Source organism: Chiloscyllium punctatum, chromosome 32, assembly GCF_047496795.1.
Source record: "Chiloscyllium punctatum isolate Juve2018m chromosome 32, sChiPun1.3, whole genome shotgun sequence".
In the NCBI taxonomy this organism is placed as follows: Eukaryota; Metazoa; Chordata; class Chondrichthyes; order Orectolobiformes; family Hemiscylliidae; genus Chiloscyllium; species Chiloscyllium punctatum.
Genome location: NC_092770.1, coordinates 62,481,310 through 62,499,525, shown reverse-complemented (window position 1 = coordinate 62,499,525; position 18,216 = coordinate 62,481,310). Strand labels below are relative to the sequence as shown.

At 41.5% G+C, this 18,216-nt stretch overlaps 1 protein-coding gene across 3 annotated transcripts in view; it reads right to left on the bottom strand.

The window, feature by feature from the left end:
- Positions 1-1,197: 1,197 nt before the first annotated feature.
- The window catches only part of svopl (SVOP-like), a 152,116-nt gene continuing 135,097 nt past the window's right edge, over positions 1,198-18,216 (bottom strand). For all 3 annotated transcript variants that reach the window (XM_072552496.1, XM_072552497.1, XM_072552498.1), the window contains 5 exons: positions 14,841-14,952; positions 13,228-13,309; positions 5,595-5,684; positions 5,005-5,118; positions 1,198-3,530 (listed from right to left, as the gene is read on the bottom strand). In XM_072552496.1, coding sequence (XP_072408597.1) covers positions 3,501-3,530; positions 5,005-5,118; positions 5,595-5,684; positions 13,228-13,309; positions 14,841-14,952 — 428 coding nt within the window. In that variant the 3' untranslated portion in view covers positions 1,198-3,500. The remainder of the gene's footprint in view (positions 3,531-5,004; positions 5,119-5,594; positions 5,685-13,227; positions 13,310-14,840; positions 14,953-18,216) is intronic.

The window sequence follows — 18,216 nt, the reverse complement described above, 5'->3', positions numbered from 1 at the left end:
TGAAGAGGATTTGCTTAAATACTTGAAAAGGAAATTCAAGAAAGGAAATTGAAAAGCAAACTTTACAACTTATTTCTTTATTTTTCTATTTTTGTACCTAGGTTCCAGGAATAGTGACGTCATACACTTTTCACTGTTCTCTTTATCCCTGTACTTGAGTACACATGACAATAAAACCTAAACCTATTGGAAAGAGCAGGTAGAAAGTGCCCCTCAACCTCCTGCGTTCCAGTGATAACAAACCCAGCCTATCCAACCTCACTTCATAGCTAAGATCCCCCATACCAGGTAACATCCTGATAACCCTTTTCTGTGCCCTCTCCAAAGTATCCACATCCTTCTGGTAGTGTGGTGGCCAGAACTGTATGCAATATTCCAGGTAGAAAGTGACTCGTTAAATAATTCTTTCAAAAAGCACCACGGATTCCACTTTCGGGCGACTGTCTGTGTGGATTTTACTGTGTACAGTTCTGGTCTCCAAATTTGAGGAAAGACATTCTGGCTATTGAGGGAGTGCAGCGTAGGTTCACGAGGTCAATTCCTGGAATGGCAGGATTGCCTTACACGGAAAGACTGAAGCGACTGGGCTTGTATACCCTTGAGTTTAGAAGACTGAGAGGGGATCTGATTGAAACGTATAGGATTATGAAAGGATTGGACACTCTGGCAGGAGGAAACATATTTCCGCTGATGGGGGAGTGCCGAACCAGAGGACACAACTTAAAAATACGGGGTAGACCATTTAGGACAGAGATGAGGAGAAACTACTTCACCCAGAGAGTGATGGCTGTGTGGAATGCTCTGCCCCAGAGGACAGTGGAGGCCCAGACTCTGGATTCATTTAAGAAAGAATTGGATAGAGCTCTTAAAGATTGTGGAGTCAAGGGTTATGGAGATAAGGCTGGAACAGGATACTGATTGGGAAAGATCAGCCATGATCATATTGAATGGCGGTGCAGGCTCGAAGGGCTGAATGGCCTACTCCTGCATCTATTGTCTATTGTCTATTGTTACCTGTGGTGTGAGAGATTTTGATTGGCGTTTCATGATTTAAGCTTCATGACCGAGTGGAGATTTATAGACCAAAAGATATTTTGAACAACGGGTTTACAACAATAGAGAAGCCAGAGCCTTACCTCAGCAATACTCTGTCATAAATCTATTAAATAAGTAAGGAAATAACAATTGTCTACAGTGTTTGTCTGCAAATATCAAAAGTTTATTGCAATGTAATCACAAAAAAGTATCCAAATAGCCTTCAACATGATCAAATTAGCAAAATATTCTTCAAATGAAAAGCAGATGCAGCTTTTAACTTTCAATTACTTGTTAGCAACTGCATGATGTTTTCATTGTATAGTAAGTATATCTTGTTTGGGAGGAACTAGTGACTGTAGAACAAGGACTGGGATTTTCCTCACCTCCTGTTCAGCCCTAGCTATTTTCTAATCAACTTGCTCAGAAATCACAGAATCACAGAATCTCTACATTGTGGAAGCAGGCTATTTGGCCCAACAAGTCCACACTGATCCTCTGAATAGTATCCCACCCAGTCACATTTCTCTATCCTATTACTCATTATTTCCCCTGACTAATGCACATAACCTATACACCCCTGAAGACTATGGGCAATTTAGCATGGCCAATTCACCTAACCCACACATCTTCGGATTGTGGGAGGAAACCTGAGCATCCTGAGGAAACCCACACAGACACGGGGAGAATGTGCAAACTCCACACAGACTGTCGCCCAAGACTGGAATCGAACCCAGGTCCCTGGCACTGTGAGGCAGCAGTGCTAATAACTGAGCCACCATGCCACCCATAATGTGTGTTATCACACACATTGATGCAGATGGGACTTGAACTCAAGCCTCCTAGCTCAGAGATAGGGATACTATCATGGCACTAATGGAATTTCCCTGCCTCTGTCCAGATCTGTTGCACTCTAATTGTTAGACGTTGATGTGACAGTTAGTGAATAACTGCATTATCATTCTGTTGTGTAGCTATCAGGAGGTAGAGGGCAAGATAATTGACCACAAAACTGGTTTTTGCCCATTAACTCCATAGTACCGACGTTAAGGGCTGATTTCTTGATAGATTTGCCCATTAGTTACATTATGGACTTTCAGCGTCTGATGTTCCTGTTAATTACCTTACTGGTTGCTGTCAGTGTTGGATGGAAAATGAAGGTGCAGATGCCTGTGAATGCGGGTTAGTATTCTTTGCAAGTGCTATACTGCAACAGACATGTGAACCAGTGAATCAGCCCTTTATGATACACCTTTTATGTCGAATTCTGACATTAACAGTATAAGCTTAGCATTCAAAATCACTGTATAAACCTCAGACAGCCTAACTAACGTGGTGATATACTGCTTTGGTAACTTGACTCAGTTTGGGAGTGTACAGATCCTTTTTTATTAAGAACTCCTGGGGAAGAACTGAGTCTCTTTGTAAGGTGACACTGAGTCTAAAAGCAGCCTGGCGTAGGTGAATTGAATCAATGCAAGTAGCAATTTGTGACTCCAAGAGCTGTTCAGAGGAATGACAGACCCAAGGAAGTAAGATGGTTTCACAGTTTTGAGGTCGATTGAAAGGATTACTGTAATAACATCTGGAATTCAACTTAACAAGGATTCAAGGAGCAGAGCGAGTAAGACAAAGTATTTGGAGCTTAGGAGGAACATGAAGGATAAAAGGAAGGAAGCAACATTATCAGTAAAATGAAGTGTGTTTGCACAGTAACGATTATGTTAAAGTGTTCAAGAACAGATATGCACAACACGACAAGCTGGCCAGCGCTGGATTCATTTTGTATTGAAGACTATGATGATAATCATCATATTTTTGACAACGGATCAAGCACCAAAGGTCATTTTCACAATTTCAACAAAGTCCAGGAGTGGGGAGATAGTTTGATGAATCAACTTGCTTCGGGATAAGAGACATTCACATTTCCAGGGCAAGATACTGTCAAGACCTGAGAGCTCCTTCAGATCAGAGCACAACAGGTTTCTCACAGGGAGAGATGGTCTTTGGTTTTTAAAGTGGTGTTCAATGCTTCAAAAGATGTTTGTCTTTAGTCAGTGACCAGTGGAGGAAAGTACTGGTACACTTGAGGTGGCAACAAAAATAAATTGGCAATTTTTCTTCATCATATTACTTCATATCACATTTTGGGCCACAGAGTTTATTCCTAAGTGCAGACAGTAGAACAAGATCCTCTCAAAGTTCAGCCTTTCTAAACCTCCTTCCTCAGTCAAAGGCCATGTGTGGTGGATGTTTGATGGATGTGAGACAATGAGATACACTTACAGAAAAAATAATGCATGAGGAAAGCAAGATATGGTCCTCAGAGGAAAGGAAATAATATCACCCAACGCAGAGAGATCAACAAACACCTCGATAACTCATTAGTGATGGTACTGCAAAGGTTTAGAGGATAGAAATTCGGATCCCTCTGCTTGGTCAAATATTAATTCCATGACTGAATTTTAAATACTGGATGTGGATGGATTGATCTCCTGTAAAATAAATCAAACCGGTTATTAATGAAGACAATGAATTAATGGAATGGGATATAAGGTTTTGAACCATACCCCATAATAATTATATAACACTCTGGAAGAACTCTTATAAGGTGAGATGTTTCAATGTTTTAGTACAAATGTGTCCCAACACATGAACCTTGGAGTTTTTGATTTGGCTCTGTCCTGGCTCAGCTCATCACCTGCTGAAATCCAGATCCATGCCTGTGTTACCTTTAGCTTCACCAGTTACAATGCCTACATCAAAACCTTTCAGTTTCCACCTTCGTAAACTTAAACTCAGCCAAAACCATACTCCATATATCCTAACTTACACCATATTCCACTCATCTATCACAGTGGTGCTCAGTGACCTACAACAGCTAGTACTTCTGCAACATCTTGATTTAAACATTTCTCATCTCAGGTTGCGCATTCCTTTAATTTGATGCCGCTACCTCCACCACATTTCTGTAACTTCCTCCAGCCCTGTAACCCTTCAAGATCTCTGCTCTCCTACAATCCCTGACCTTCACTACCCCACCCTTGGCAGCCATGCCATCAGCTGCCAAAGCTCTTCCTCCCTAAACCCCTTCCTCCCCAAACCTCTTTTCATCTTAAAGATGCATCTTTGACTAAGGTTTAGCCACTTGCCCTAAAACCAATGTCGATTTTTTGTTAATACACTGCAGTGCCTTGGGATTGGTCAAGGCTGAAACCACTGTATAAATGACAACCCTTGTTATTGTTGAAGATGTAATTTTTAACACCCAGCACCTCATTGCATCCTAATTGACTTTTGAGTCTGCTCAGCCTTTTGAGAAAGCTATAACCTTCTCACTCAGGCCTCCATTAAAATTGCAGTCAATCCCAAAGACATTTCGAGTGTGCACTTGCCTCTCAACCCAAGTCCCAATTTAGGATTTGGGCACAACAAACTAGATTGACAGTCCATTGCAATACCGTGGGAATGCTGCTGTGTGAGAGACGCATCTTTCAGATCAAATTTTAAAACAAAGCTGCATTTTTTTTTTAAGGTATATTATAACTGATCTCAGGACACTGGTTCAGAAAAGTAGTGCACATCAATTATTACTTCGCAGTCGTTTCGTGCATTTGAAGTGCAGCCCCTCTATTACATTAACTTGCACACAGCAGGTGCTCAAACGGAGCTAGAGATAAAAACCAATCAAGAATCGGATTTGATGTTTTTTGAGGAAGCATGTTGGTCAGGGTCTTTCTGCTTCTCTTCAAATAGTCCAATAGGATCATTTCCGTTGACCAGAGAAGGTAGGCGAGTCTCACTTTGACACACAATCTCTCAGCAGTGCAACATCAAATCATAGATCCTATGACTTTCTAACTCAAAGAGTCAGGGCAGAAGGTGTAGCCCTTTGAAACACACAGATAATAAGAGGATTTGTCAATCAGGAGCCTCAAGGCTATTTCCGGAGTGTGATTCCTTTCTCACCTGCATTGCACGTCCCTGAGTCTCAATGGGAAGAGTAAAGGCCAAAATAGAACAAATGATGCACACAGCACTAAAGAGGCATAGAGCTGTTATAGGCCATGTGCCCAGCAGGACCTAGGTGGAGTGAACAGAAAGAATTAGCAGATTGCATGTTCAAGTTACAATAACAGCTAATTGCTCTCATCAAAAAGTCATGAAAGCTGATGACTTTTGAACTGGATGGCTGTTAAAGACAGATTGAAATGGCTAATTCAGGACTTTCAAATACTTGCCAACACCAATTGTCTTTCAAAGGGAAGCAGTAAAGTGAGTTTTACATGAACATTTTCTTTAAGCTGTTCAAAATCACCTTGGTGCAGTTCTATCAAAGGAGGGATGTTAGATTGCACTGAGCGACACCCTTTTTCCAAGCTGGGAGTTAGTTTAAACAATTAGCAATAATAATAAAGCAGCTGACACTTTGGTAAATATGAAGTAGAATTTGAAGTGATTCCAACTGAAAACATGAGTGATTTTTTGCTGAAATAAACTTCAGAAATCATTATGCTCTCACATCTGCTCCTCAGGAGACAGAAAAGTGCTCCACTCACCTGCGCTACAAATGGTGCGATCATTGCCCCAATACGAGCCATTGAACTACAAGAACCTAACCCTAAAGAACGGATAGTTGTGGGATATACCTGGAAAACAACAAATAACAATTCATGCAGTTTTAAACAAAAAATAGCTAAAAAAGATGCAATTTTCAAAAGCATTCCTTACCAAACAAAAATACTCTCAACCATAAAACTCAAAATGAAAATCCTCCTCAGAGGTCAGTCAGTTATAAAAACAAATATTTAACCCACTTATAACTTCAGGGATGAATAATTGTTTCATAATTCCATCAGTTCATAGTTTTAAATTATTGTAATATTGGAAAATCTGCATCCCTCCCTCCACTGAGGTAAGTGGCTTGGGGTCTATTGATACTCAGTCAAGCATTCACAGTAGCTCCTGCTATCTATGCAGATCCTGGGACATGTCATCAATAGTGTCCATTGCAACTGAAGTGTCAGATGGTCTTTTTGTAAAGCTGCATTTGTTGTTTCCTTTCCATTTCAAAGTAGATTCCCTGTCAAGCAATAAAGTGTAGCAGGTGCCTACATCTTTTTCAATGGCAAGACCATTTTCTTCAAAGTTTGCTGGACATTTAAAACCCAGTCCAAAACACGACAGGAGTAAAGTTTCGTGTGCATTATGGTACTTGGATAAAGCACTCCAATGCATGCCAACACTTACACAATGCTCATCAATGTAATAATCAAACTACCTTTGCAGCGCAGAGCCCTATAATCCATCATTGTGATGAAAACATACTAATTCAAGAACCAACATCTAACTCTTGAAACTAAAAGTACAACTTTTATCTATTTCAAAACCTGTCGATTAAAGAATTCTAGGAGTGGGTGATAGTTTTTTTCTGGAGAATGGGTTTGGGGATTTAGACATGATTCTTTTTTCTGTTGCTGTGAACCAGATTACCTTCAAAATAAATGATGGACCTGTCACCACCAAAACAGCATGTGGCCTGAAATGCCCATAGGTGGGATTGCTGAGTGCAGGCTCAGGACCTACACCCTTACCCTAGAGCCATTAAAAAACAAGATGGAAATGCAGGAGGGAATCCTGGAACTCGGTCCTGCCAATAATTTTAATCCCTCCCAATCTGATCCAACGTGGACAGAGGCATAAAAATCCAGGCCTTAATGTCCACTCAGCAGGGAGTCCCGAGTTATGGTGAACCTGTCAACAAAACCAAAGAAGTGGAGTCAACTGGCCCAAGTAACCCAACCTATTAACCTTAATCAGGACTCCTTGTTAGCCAGGAGTATCAGTAGTGCTCCCCCTAGTGCCCATCAAGAGTCCTTCAGCCTCCCAGCTCTAGGCTCTCCTCTCAATTATGGTTTCTTTGGTGACTGATCACCTCCAGACCCCAATATCTACTGCTGCTACTGGTGACTTCTGTACTATAAAAGATTACATCAGTAAGCTTCACACAGGCAAGGAGAGATCCTATCCAGGGTGAGACACAGCCCGAGTGAGTATATACTTTGGGGAATTTGGAACAGTATGTAGATTCAGTTTACAGGGGGAAAGGCACTTTTTTTCTTGCTTTTGTACCTCATAGCTTGTAAGTATTGTTTTACAGGATAAATTGAAGCTTAGAATCAGGGGCCCAGCACAAATTAGGTGAAACTATAGGAAGACCATATATTTAGCAATTGTTAATAGCTGTTAATTTGACTATCTATGATAGGTTTCTTTCGATTAAAGGTAAATCAGAAAAATGCTTACAAATTTCAAACTAAAAGACTGGTCAGAAATGTTTAAAAAACAAATTAAGAAATAGATAAATGAAATAGAGCTGCAAGGCCAGGAGATGTGTTGTAACTGCACGAGCTGGTGAACCCCATTCTGGTTCATAATGACCACATTTGTAGCAAGTATTAGTTTCTTGAGGAACTCCAGCTCAGAGTTGATGAGCTGGAGTCTGAACTTCAAACACTGTGACACATCAGGGAGGGGGAGAGTTACCTGGGTACTGTGTTCAGGAGGAAAAAGAGCAAACTGACCAAAGCACCATTGGACAGGGAGCCATTCAAGGGTGGTGGGGGGAGAAAAGAGAAATGTAGTTGGAATTGGGAGAAGGTAGTCAGGGGAATGGAGACCGTTCTCTGTGGCCACGATCAAGAGCTTTGAAGGCTGTGTTGCCTGTCTGGTACCTGGGTTCACGATATCTCATCTAGGCTGTAGAGGAACTTAGACTGGGAGGGGAAAGATCTGGTTGTCATGGTCCATGTAGGTACCAAAAACATAGGTAGAAAGAGGACCTGCTGAGGGAACACGAACAGCTAGGGGTTAAAATAAAAGGTAGAACTAAAGATCTCTGGATTACTACCTCAAAAATGAACCAATTGGTTCGGGTTCGATGAGACTAAGGAGTTAAACACATGGCTCAAAGCTTGGTGGGAGAAAGAGGTTTGAATTCATGGGACATTAGCACCAGCACTGGGGACGGAGAGAGCTATTCCATTGTGATGGGCTCTACCTGAATCATGCTGAGACCAGAGTCCTGGCAAATTGCATAACTATGGCTGGAGGTAGGGCTTTCAACTAAATAGTGGTGGGAGTGGGGGGTGGTTCAGTTGCATGGAAAATGTTAAAATCCAAGGAGAAGGTAAGAATGCAGGTTAGTGACGCGGTTGATTGTTATCAGAAGGAAACAAAGAAAGGATAGCACAGGATGTGTTACTTCATATTGTACAAAGGGAGTCATAAAAGTGTAGGGAAATTCAATATTAGAAAAAACTTAAAGGCTTTGTATTTTAATGCAGAAAGCATTCGGAAAAAGATCAATGAACTCATGGCGCAAATCAAAGAAAATTATTAAGATGTCACAGCCACTACGGGAACATGGTTACAAGGAGATCAAAACTGGGAATTTAACATTCAGGGATATTTGGTCTTTTGGACAGACAGGAGGGTTGGAAAGTGTGGTAATGCAGCACTATTAATAAGATGAAAAAAAGGCAGTTGAGAGAAATAATCTAAGCTTGGATGGTGTAGAGTCCATTGGAGTGGAGGCAAACAAAAAGCAAGGGACAAAGGACATTGGCTGGAGAAGTGCACAGACCCCCAAATAGGAACCACTTTACTGGAAAAGCTATACGTCAACAAATAATAAGACCATGTAAAAAAAAACAATAATTATGGGTGACTTTCATCTTCATGTTGACCAGGGTAATCAAATTGGAAAGGGTAGCTATGACTACAAATTCGTAGATTACATTAGGGATAGTTTCCGAGAGCAATATGCCATGGAGCCAAGCAAGGAGCAGGCTATTCTGGATCTGGTAATGAGGCAGATTTAATTAAGTGACCTCAAAGTAAAAGATCCCCGAGGAAGAAGTGATCATAATATTAAAGAATTTAATATCAAGTTCAAGAAACTTGGGTTGGAAACAACTGGTGTTTAACTTGAATAAACTTAGAATGAAATGAGGATAGAGATAGGTCGAGTGAACTGGGCAAATACATGAGCAGGAATGAGATTAAGCAAGCAGTGGCTTACATTTAAGGAGGTAACTCATGACTCTCAGCAAAACGATATCCCAGAAAGGAGGCAAGATCCTAAGAGAGGGATAAACCAACCATGGCTCAGCAAGGAAGTCAGGGAGAGTATTAAATTGAAAGAAAAAGTTTATTAGGAGGAAAAAGTCAGTGAAAGCCCTGAAGACTGGGATAAATTCAGAATCCAGTAAAGGAGAACGAAAACAATAATTAAGACTGGGTAAAGTAAACTGCAAGGGCAAACTAGGAGAAAGTGAGGACTACAGATGCTGGAGATCAGAGTTGAGAGTGTGGTGCTGGAAAAGTACTTCAACTCCCCCTCCCACTCCACCAAGGACATGCAGGTCCTAGGCTTCCTCCATCACCAAACACTAACCACCCGACGCCTGGAGGAAGAGCGCCTCATATTCCGTCTTGGGACCCTGCAACCATGTGGGATCAATGTGGATTCACCAGTTTCCTCATTTTTCCTCCTTCTACCTTATCCCAGTCCCAAGTCTCCAACTGAGCACCACACTCTTGACCTGTCCATCTTCCTTTCCACCTATCTACTCCACCCTCCTCTCCAACCTATCACCTTCTCCCCCACCCCAGTTTCATTTACCTGTTGCATTCCCAGCTACTGTTCCCCTGCCCCACCTTCTCCCATTTATCTCTCGGCCTCCCTGGCCCACAAGCCTCATTCCTGATGAAGGGCTTATGCCTGAAAAGTTGACTCTCCTGCTTCTCAGATGCTGCCTGACCTGCTGTGCTTTGCCAGCACCACACTCTCAACTACAAGGGCAATCTAGTGTGTAATATAAAAACTGACAACAAGAGCTTCTTTAAATACATAAAAAGGAAGATAGAGCTCAAAATGGATATAGGCTCCCTAGAAAATGAGATGGTTATTGGGAACAAAGAAATGCCAAAGGAGTTAAACAGATATCTTACTTTAGTCTTAACGGTAGAAGATACTTCGAACATATCTTTAACACTAACGAACATGAGGGAGAGATTAAGCATTATCACTACCACTAAAAGAAGCAGTATCAGACAAACAAATAGGGGCTAATCATAAACAGGTCCTCTCGCCCTAATGGCTTGCATCTTAGGATCCTAAAAGAGGTACCTACGAGATATTGGATGCATTGGGTGTTATTTTCCAAAATTAGTTGGATTTTGAATGAGTACCACTTCAGGGCTCAACTGCTCAGTACCTGCACCCACTTTCCCTTAAGAATCAAGACCACCACACTGATATCTTATTATATGCCTAACAATAGACATGGCTAATTTAGATGACTTGCCAGGTTAAAAACCTCTGCTGGGACTTTTGTGGTTTGGTGGTAACGACCCTACCTGTGGACCAGGAGGCCTGGGTTCAAGTCCCACCTGGTCCAGAGGTGTGTAATAACATCTTTGAATGGGTTGATTGGAAAATACCTACAAAGTTTCCTCCCACAGTTCAAAGATGTGCAAGTTAGGTGAATTGGCAATGCTGAATTGCCCATAGTGTCTGAGGATGTCCGGGTTAGGTGCTTTAGCCACAGGAAATGCAGGGTTACAGAGATAGGCTGGGGGCTGGGTCTGGGTGGGTTACTCTTCAGAGGGCCGAAGGGCCTGTTTCCACACTGTAGGGATTCTATGATGATGATTCTATGAAAGTAACTGTGTGTTCTCAAATTTCTGCCAGGTCCCATTATTTGCTGGTGAGTATAAGGGAGGGGTCTCATTTTGTGAGTTGATTAGTGATCGTTCTCTTGCAAATTACAGGAGGAATATACTGCAGATGCTGAAAGTCTGAAATTAAACAGAACATGTTGGAAATACTCAGAAGGTGTGGAGAATCAGTGGAGAAAAAAAATAACATTGCAGACTGTTGATCTGTCATCAAGTATTGCTGTTTCTGTCTTACCAGATACTCTAAGTTTATTTCAGATTTTAGTCAGCCTTTCATCAGTATTGAATAGTCATTTTCAACTTGGCTTTAAAACAAAGAGTTGGTTGTAATTTAATTGGTATGAAATCAAAACAGTCATCTTATAGAGTCATATGGTTTCCTTTAGTTTCCTACAAAACTACACCTATATTAAATTCTCAACCAGGAACAAGGCAAAATGGTACTCATGCCAATCTCAAGAACCCTGTTAGACCCAGAGCAAAAGGGAGAGACTTAAAGAAGAACTTAATTAAGTTTAACACACAACTGTTTATTAGGTTTTGCCCAGGGGTTGGGTTCAGATCATTAATCCAAAAGCTCTCTTACAGCTACCAGACTCCTGGTATTTAAATGAAGGTCAAATGCACTTAAAATATAAACAAGGAGAACTATTTCCTGCCATTTAACTGGGTAGAACAACTAAAGATGGCAGGTAACTCTCACATTGCACGGACCATGATCAGGCCCAGCCATCTTGTGTTCAGTTAAACATTGCAACATTGGCCTGAGGACACGTTTGACCACTCCATTTCTCCAGCAGGATTAAGAGTTCAGGTTGAAAAGCAGGGAAACTGTATAATTTGTCTGACCTGTATTCCCTTCAATTGGCCCGTGCTACTGAGAATTCACAGTGAATTTGCTTTGACTCAGAACTACACAAAAACTAAATCATTAATCTGGTTTTAAAGAGCCAAGAATCATTTCACAAGCCAACCAAAATATTATGGGGACATGCGACAAAATACCTCACACACAAACAATGACAGAACCATCAAGGGTACGTTCAGCAAGATTTTCCCTCTGGTTCTGTAGCTTCACTGGACACTGGCCTCTGAATTGAGCTGACATGGCCAATCACAGATTCCCTAACTAGCCCTTTGTAGCAGCAGTACACCAGTAACAAACTCGCAAAGACCAAATTAAAACCTCAAATATGAAGTGACAATCTTCAGAGTTCAGTTCCCCTGCCTCATCTTCCCCATTCAACATAGGATTTTATTTCCCTTGCTGAACTCCAGATACCAAGGCAAATTAGGAAGTACAGGTAAGATTAAGGTGACAATAGGAGTGTATAGTGAAGTTTTGATAAGGGAACATATTTCAGCAACCATTTTAGGATTGTGGAACATGGAAAGACATAGATGTTCCAAACTGAGGGGAAATCATTTGGTTTCTTCTTCTCAAATGAGCAAATAGGACTGATCACATTTACCCTCTTTGTTCATATATCCTTCACCCATGTTCATCTACTTTCCAATCTGCTCTTTCATCTCAGTTTCTAATCTTAGAAAATAAATTCCACTGCCTCAAAGCTCCTCATGTAAAGATATCTCTCCTGCTCTCTGCTGAAAATCTGATATTCCATATAGTTAGGAAGGGACCCTCATTCTATTCAGCTGCTGGAAATATTCTGTATCTATTGGCCCTGTCACACCTTTTCATAGTGTTAAACAGTTCAACCTTATCATCCCATAATCTGTTTTGGTAACATGTCCAACCTTTCAGGTGTTTCTTTCTAATTTTCAGGAAGGGCAGTAACCGAATGAATATGTAGCAAACGCATCATCGTGTCTGCCCAGACTCTTGAAGAGAGCTATCTAATTAATCCCACTTGCCCATTCTTTTGCTAAAGCCCTGCAGTTAGTTTCGTTTTGGGTCTATAGCAAGGAACATGTTTGCGCCCAACAGGGAATTAAAATTCAAACACATTTTAGGGTGTAGAAGGTGTTTTTTTTTCCTGAAGACCATTTTTAATGCTAGCCTACCAACGAACAAATATTTTGAATTCAGTTTGGGAGACTGCGGTAGCCAGATTTGAACATTCATCCTCTGGCTTGCTAATCAGGTGCTGAAATCTCCAGGTTCCCAATATCCAGTGATAGGGCCTTAGATCAGATTTGGGATTATCACAATCTCTCCTCACACTTACTTCCACCAAAGTTACTCCAAGGTTGCTTCAGCATTAGGGCTAACATGGAACACTACAGAACTCAGCAGACTGCAGATTTAATTGAGTTGCAATTATCAAAGCTATTCTAATGGTGAATACAATGAAAAGGCTCCTTGGAACAGAGAAGCATTTTCCCAAAACGATTTCTTACATTTCAGAAGAGATAACAGTGTTGCCTTCCATGGCAGGGTCCAGTCCCCATTGTACTTGCAATGGGTGTTCCCTGCATCCTACCTACCTCTGCAGTGTAGATATAGATGATGGTGAAATTTGCAGACACAAGGGCTCGGAGAATAAAAAGTAAAGTGGTCAACACAGACCTAGGAGAGAAAGAAGTGTTTACATTTAAATGTCATCTTTCAACTTCTCAAAAGTGATTTTTTTAAAGCAATGAAGTACTTTTAGCACATAACAAGTTACATAATGTGCTAATTTACACACAGCCATGCCCCACAACCAGCAATGTGGTAATGACCGGATCATTCATTTCAGATCATGCTGGTTGAGAAACTGAAACCTCAGGACAGATACCAGAGGCAACTTTCTTGTTCACCTGGAAACAACGTCATGGAATCTTTCATGTCCAGCTGAGAGGTCCTTATCTTAACCTTCCATTTGAAATAGGGCACCTCTCAATCCTCCAATATTGCACTATTTTGCAACTCAGAAGAGTACAAACACAAAGCCAAGTGCATAATGTGCTTGTTTGAAGTGGATACAATCTGACTTATGAAGAGTACTTTGGATATTTCAGAAGATCTAATCTAACCCTTGCTGCATGACACATGCTTAAGTATCAGAATTGACAACTTCTTGAAAAGACGATACCTGCAAAAATGTGACATTGTAGTGTCACTCTAGATGATGCACAAAGCACTTGAGCGTGCCTTGTACTCACTCAGTTGATGATAATGCTCACCACTGGACCATGGTTGACAATGACAAGCCAGATTCACATCAACTAACAGCACATAAAATACCTGCAGCTGCAGAAGAATTAACGCCTTCACCTGATGACATTTGCAAAGAGAAATTCTGAACTGGGAAGGCAAAGCTGATAAAAATCACAAATTACAGGGAAACAATTTGCATGGGGAGTGAAGCATGTGCCAAAAGAGTTAAGACTGCAGTTTTCCTTTTTCAGCCCGGAATACTATCCAGTTTCTTTGTGGCAAACACCACAAAAATGCTGCTAAATTGGCATCACTTCAGCAAAAACCATCTCGGGTTGCAGACTGGCATGTACACTGTTTCTAAGTGTGCACTCCCAGATGAGACTTGGTCAATGACATGCTTCCTGCCTTTCTCAAGGATCACTGGCATCCTACTAAGTGATTCACAAGTTGGATCTCAAGTTTGTAAATAACGGGAAGGCTGTCAAACCAAAAATAACGTCACAATCACAGTTTGCAGCCTGCCATGTACGGCCATGCTCTAAAAGATGGTGATTAGGGGTAGAGAAGGGATACACAGAAAGAAGGGGTTATGTGCAAATGATAGCTGAGTGAAAGTAAGGAAAATGCATATAAAAGGGGTGTAATAGTTGGAGAGGTTGAAGGGCAGCTATGGTGAAGCTAGAACACAAGTGTAAATGGACCAGTGAAGGACTCAATGCAGGATAAGAGGGGCCGAAATGATAGGAATAGATGGATAACGGAGAACATGGAGATGGAAAATCAGGCAAAGTGAAACAGATCTAATTAGGTGAAGGGATGAAGGAGATCCATGACACATGAAGCCATTTTGCAGCACCTTCTTTGACTGTAGAACTCAAAGGATATCGTGAAAAAACTCTTTCCTGTAATAGCCAAGAGATGATGGCTGAGAACCAGTAGCCAATAGCCATCTTACCTGCTGCTGCAGATGTTAAGGAGGAGGAAAAAGATCCCAGAGGCCGCCATAGTGAGTGCCAAACTGCGACGTCTTCCCAAAGACTCAATGATAAAAGGGCTAAATGGAATAACTGAAAGATAAGAGATTAGACAATAAGATAAAGACAGGACGGAGGGTGACACAGTGGCTCAGTGGTTAGCACTGCTGCCTCACAGCGCCAGAGACTCAGGTTCCAGCCTCGGGCAACCGTCTGTGTGGAGTTTGCATGTTCTCCCTGTGTCTGTGCGGGTTTCCTCCGGGTGGTCCGGTTTCCTCCCACAGTCCAAAGATGTGCAGGTTAGGTGAATTGTGTTAAATTGCCCATAGTGTTCAGGGATGTGTAGGTTAGATGCATTAGTCAGGGGTAAATATAGGGTAAGGGGGTTGGGTCTGGGTTGGTTACTCTTCAGAGGGTTGGTGTGGACTTGTTGGGCCGAAGGGTCTTTTTCCACACTCTCGGGATTCTAAATTCTAAAAGAGGAATAATTCAACTCAAACTGCATGTGGGATTTGTTTTCTATTTTAGTTCTGTAAAAGGATATGGACGTCATTAGCAAGGTCAACATTTGGTGTCCATCCTTAATTGCCCCAGAACTAAATGGCTAGAATCATTTGACATCAGCCACATTGCTGTGATTCTGGACTCACACATAGGCCAGATCAGATGACAATGGCAGATATTCCGAAAAGGCATTAGTGTACCAGATACATTTTCACAACAATCATCTCACCATTACCATTAGACTAGTTTCCTTAACTTAATTTAAATGTCACCATCAGCTGTAGCGGGATTCAAACTACAGAGTATTATCTTAAATCTCCAGATTACCAGGAAGAGAAATCAGAGTTAATGCTTCAGGTCCAGTGACCCTTCCTTAGAATTCAGTTAACTCTGATTTCTCTCCAAAGATGCTGCCAGACCCAATGAGTTTTACCAGCAATTTTGGTTTTTGTTTCTGATTTCCAGCATCTGCAGTTCTTTTGGTTTTTCTCTAGATTACTAGTTTGGGGAGTTTCATTATCTCCTTGTGATATTTATAAGCAAATAAATGGAACTCTCGATTAAAAACAACTAAAATTTGATGTTGGCTTTACGTTGTTTAATTGAGGAATTAATTGAATGCAAATTATTTTCTCTGTGAGACACCCCTCCACTTTCTCACCCATGTTGCCAGTCATCAAGTAGACAGTATTGGTGTGAGACTATTCAAGGCTGAAGACATTATCTGTTTCAACTGAAACCAATCACTTACTGACAAATACCTTGAACAAAAACTTTTTTTGTAAAAAAAGAGCAATTTTCACTGTTATGGGCACTATTAAATAAAGCCAAATTTTCTGTCTGGCGTTGCGTTGATCCATTGATTACGATGAGCTGAGCATCTCAAAATCCCTGTAGTGTGGAACCAGGCCATTCAGCTCATTGAGTCTACACCGACTCTCTGAAGAAAATCCCACCCAGACCTACGCACCCCCATCCTCTCCTATAACCCTCCTTTTCCCATGCACTTTGGGCAATTTAGCAAAGCCAATCTGCCTAACCTGCATGTCTTTGGACTATGGGAGGAAACCAGAGCACACAGAGGAAACCCACACAGACACAGGGAGAATGTGTAAACTCCACACAGGCAGTCACCCAAGGCTGGAATTGAACCTGGGTCCCTGGCACTGAGAGGCTGCAGTGCTAGCCACTGAATCACCATAAAGCTATCAGTCTAAAGCCCCTTGGGAGATTAACCTGGCAAAGGGATTTTTCTGAGAGCTATTTATGGTGCATTTGGCACCTTAGAAAAGTAAGTATATATGCCGGTTTTGAGGCCTCAGGACATCAGAAGATCACTTGATAACAATGGATTATTCTCAAAGTGTAGTCACTGTTGTAATGCAGGGAGACCTGGCAGCCAATGTGAGTAGAAATGGTAATTCAGTATCATTTGTGTTAAGTGTTTGTTGAGGGGCGAATGTGACCTTTAACCAGGACACAAGGCAAATTCTCTTTTTTGTAAGTGTGCCCCTGGAACCTTTTACATTCACCTTACTTTATAATGTTTCATTCAGGAGACAACATTCTGATGGTGCAGTACTCCTTCAATACTGGGGCCTGAAGACGATCTCGATCTTCTGCTCAAGTTCCTCAAGTGTAACTTGAGACCACAGCCTTCAGCCTCAGGGGCGTGGGTGCTACCACAGTGCCAAGGCTGACATCTTAACGCACTGATGAAAGATTGCAGCCATTTCCCAACAACATATAATTCCTGCTCACAACTCCTCTGATTAAGGTCATGTTCCTGTTCTAGATTTTCTCCAAGGGAAGCTGTGTCAGTCCAGGAGTGTGGCACCATGAAAGGAGATGGAATAGATCTTTGTTTCTGAGAATCTCAATGCAGCCTGGAGTTCCCAGCAAATTTAAAACTACCAGAAAACTATAAGTGATCTTTGATCAATGGTCATCTAATTAACTCAAGTCACTATCTGCGATTTGGTCTGACTGGTGAGGTAAATTAATCTTTATGAACTTAGTGAGTCTCTGCCATAGGAAGGATGCTGCGAAACTCGAAAGAGTTCAAAATAGATCTACAAGGATGTTGCCAGGGTTGGAAGGTTTGAGCTATAGGGAGAGGTTGAATAGGCTGGGGCTGTTCTTCCCGGAGCATCGGAGGCTGAGGGGTGACCTTACAGAAGTTTATACAATCATGAGGGGCATGGATAAGGTAGATAGACAAGGTCTTTTCCCTGGGGTGGGGGAGGCTAAAGCTAGAGGGCATTGGTTTAAGGTGAGAGGGGAAAGATTTAAAATGGACCTAAAGGGCAATTTTTCATGCAGAGGGCGGTGCATGTATGGAATGAGCTGCCAGAGGAAGTGGTGGAGGTTGTTACAGTTACAACATTTAAAAGGCATCTGGATGGGTATATGAATAGGAGGGGTTTAGAGGGATATGGGTCAAATGCTGGCAAATGGGACTAGATTTGTCTAGTATATCTGGTCAGTATGGATGAGTTGGACTGAAGGGACTGTTTCTGTGCTGTACATCGCTAAGACTCTATGAGTTGTTGCGCAGAGGTCATCAGCAAAAGAACATGACCAATAAAACACAGAAGGCTATGAGGCATATTAGAAAACACAGTGATTGCAGCATCCATAATGGCAATGCCAGCTTTACAATTGGGTGGCAGTGGTTGGATGAAAATTTACCTCCATACTTGTTTAGAAAGGGAAAGCAGTGGAAAGATTTTAAACTATTTAGATGGAGAAAAGTGACGCACTGGATATTTCACTCAAGGAGCCAGCATAGGGAAAAGAGGCTGAATGGTGTCTCTCCTGTGCTCCCATATCAATTTTAACATTGGATTATGA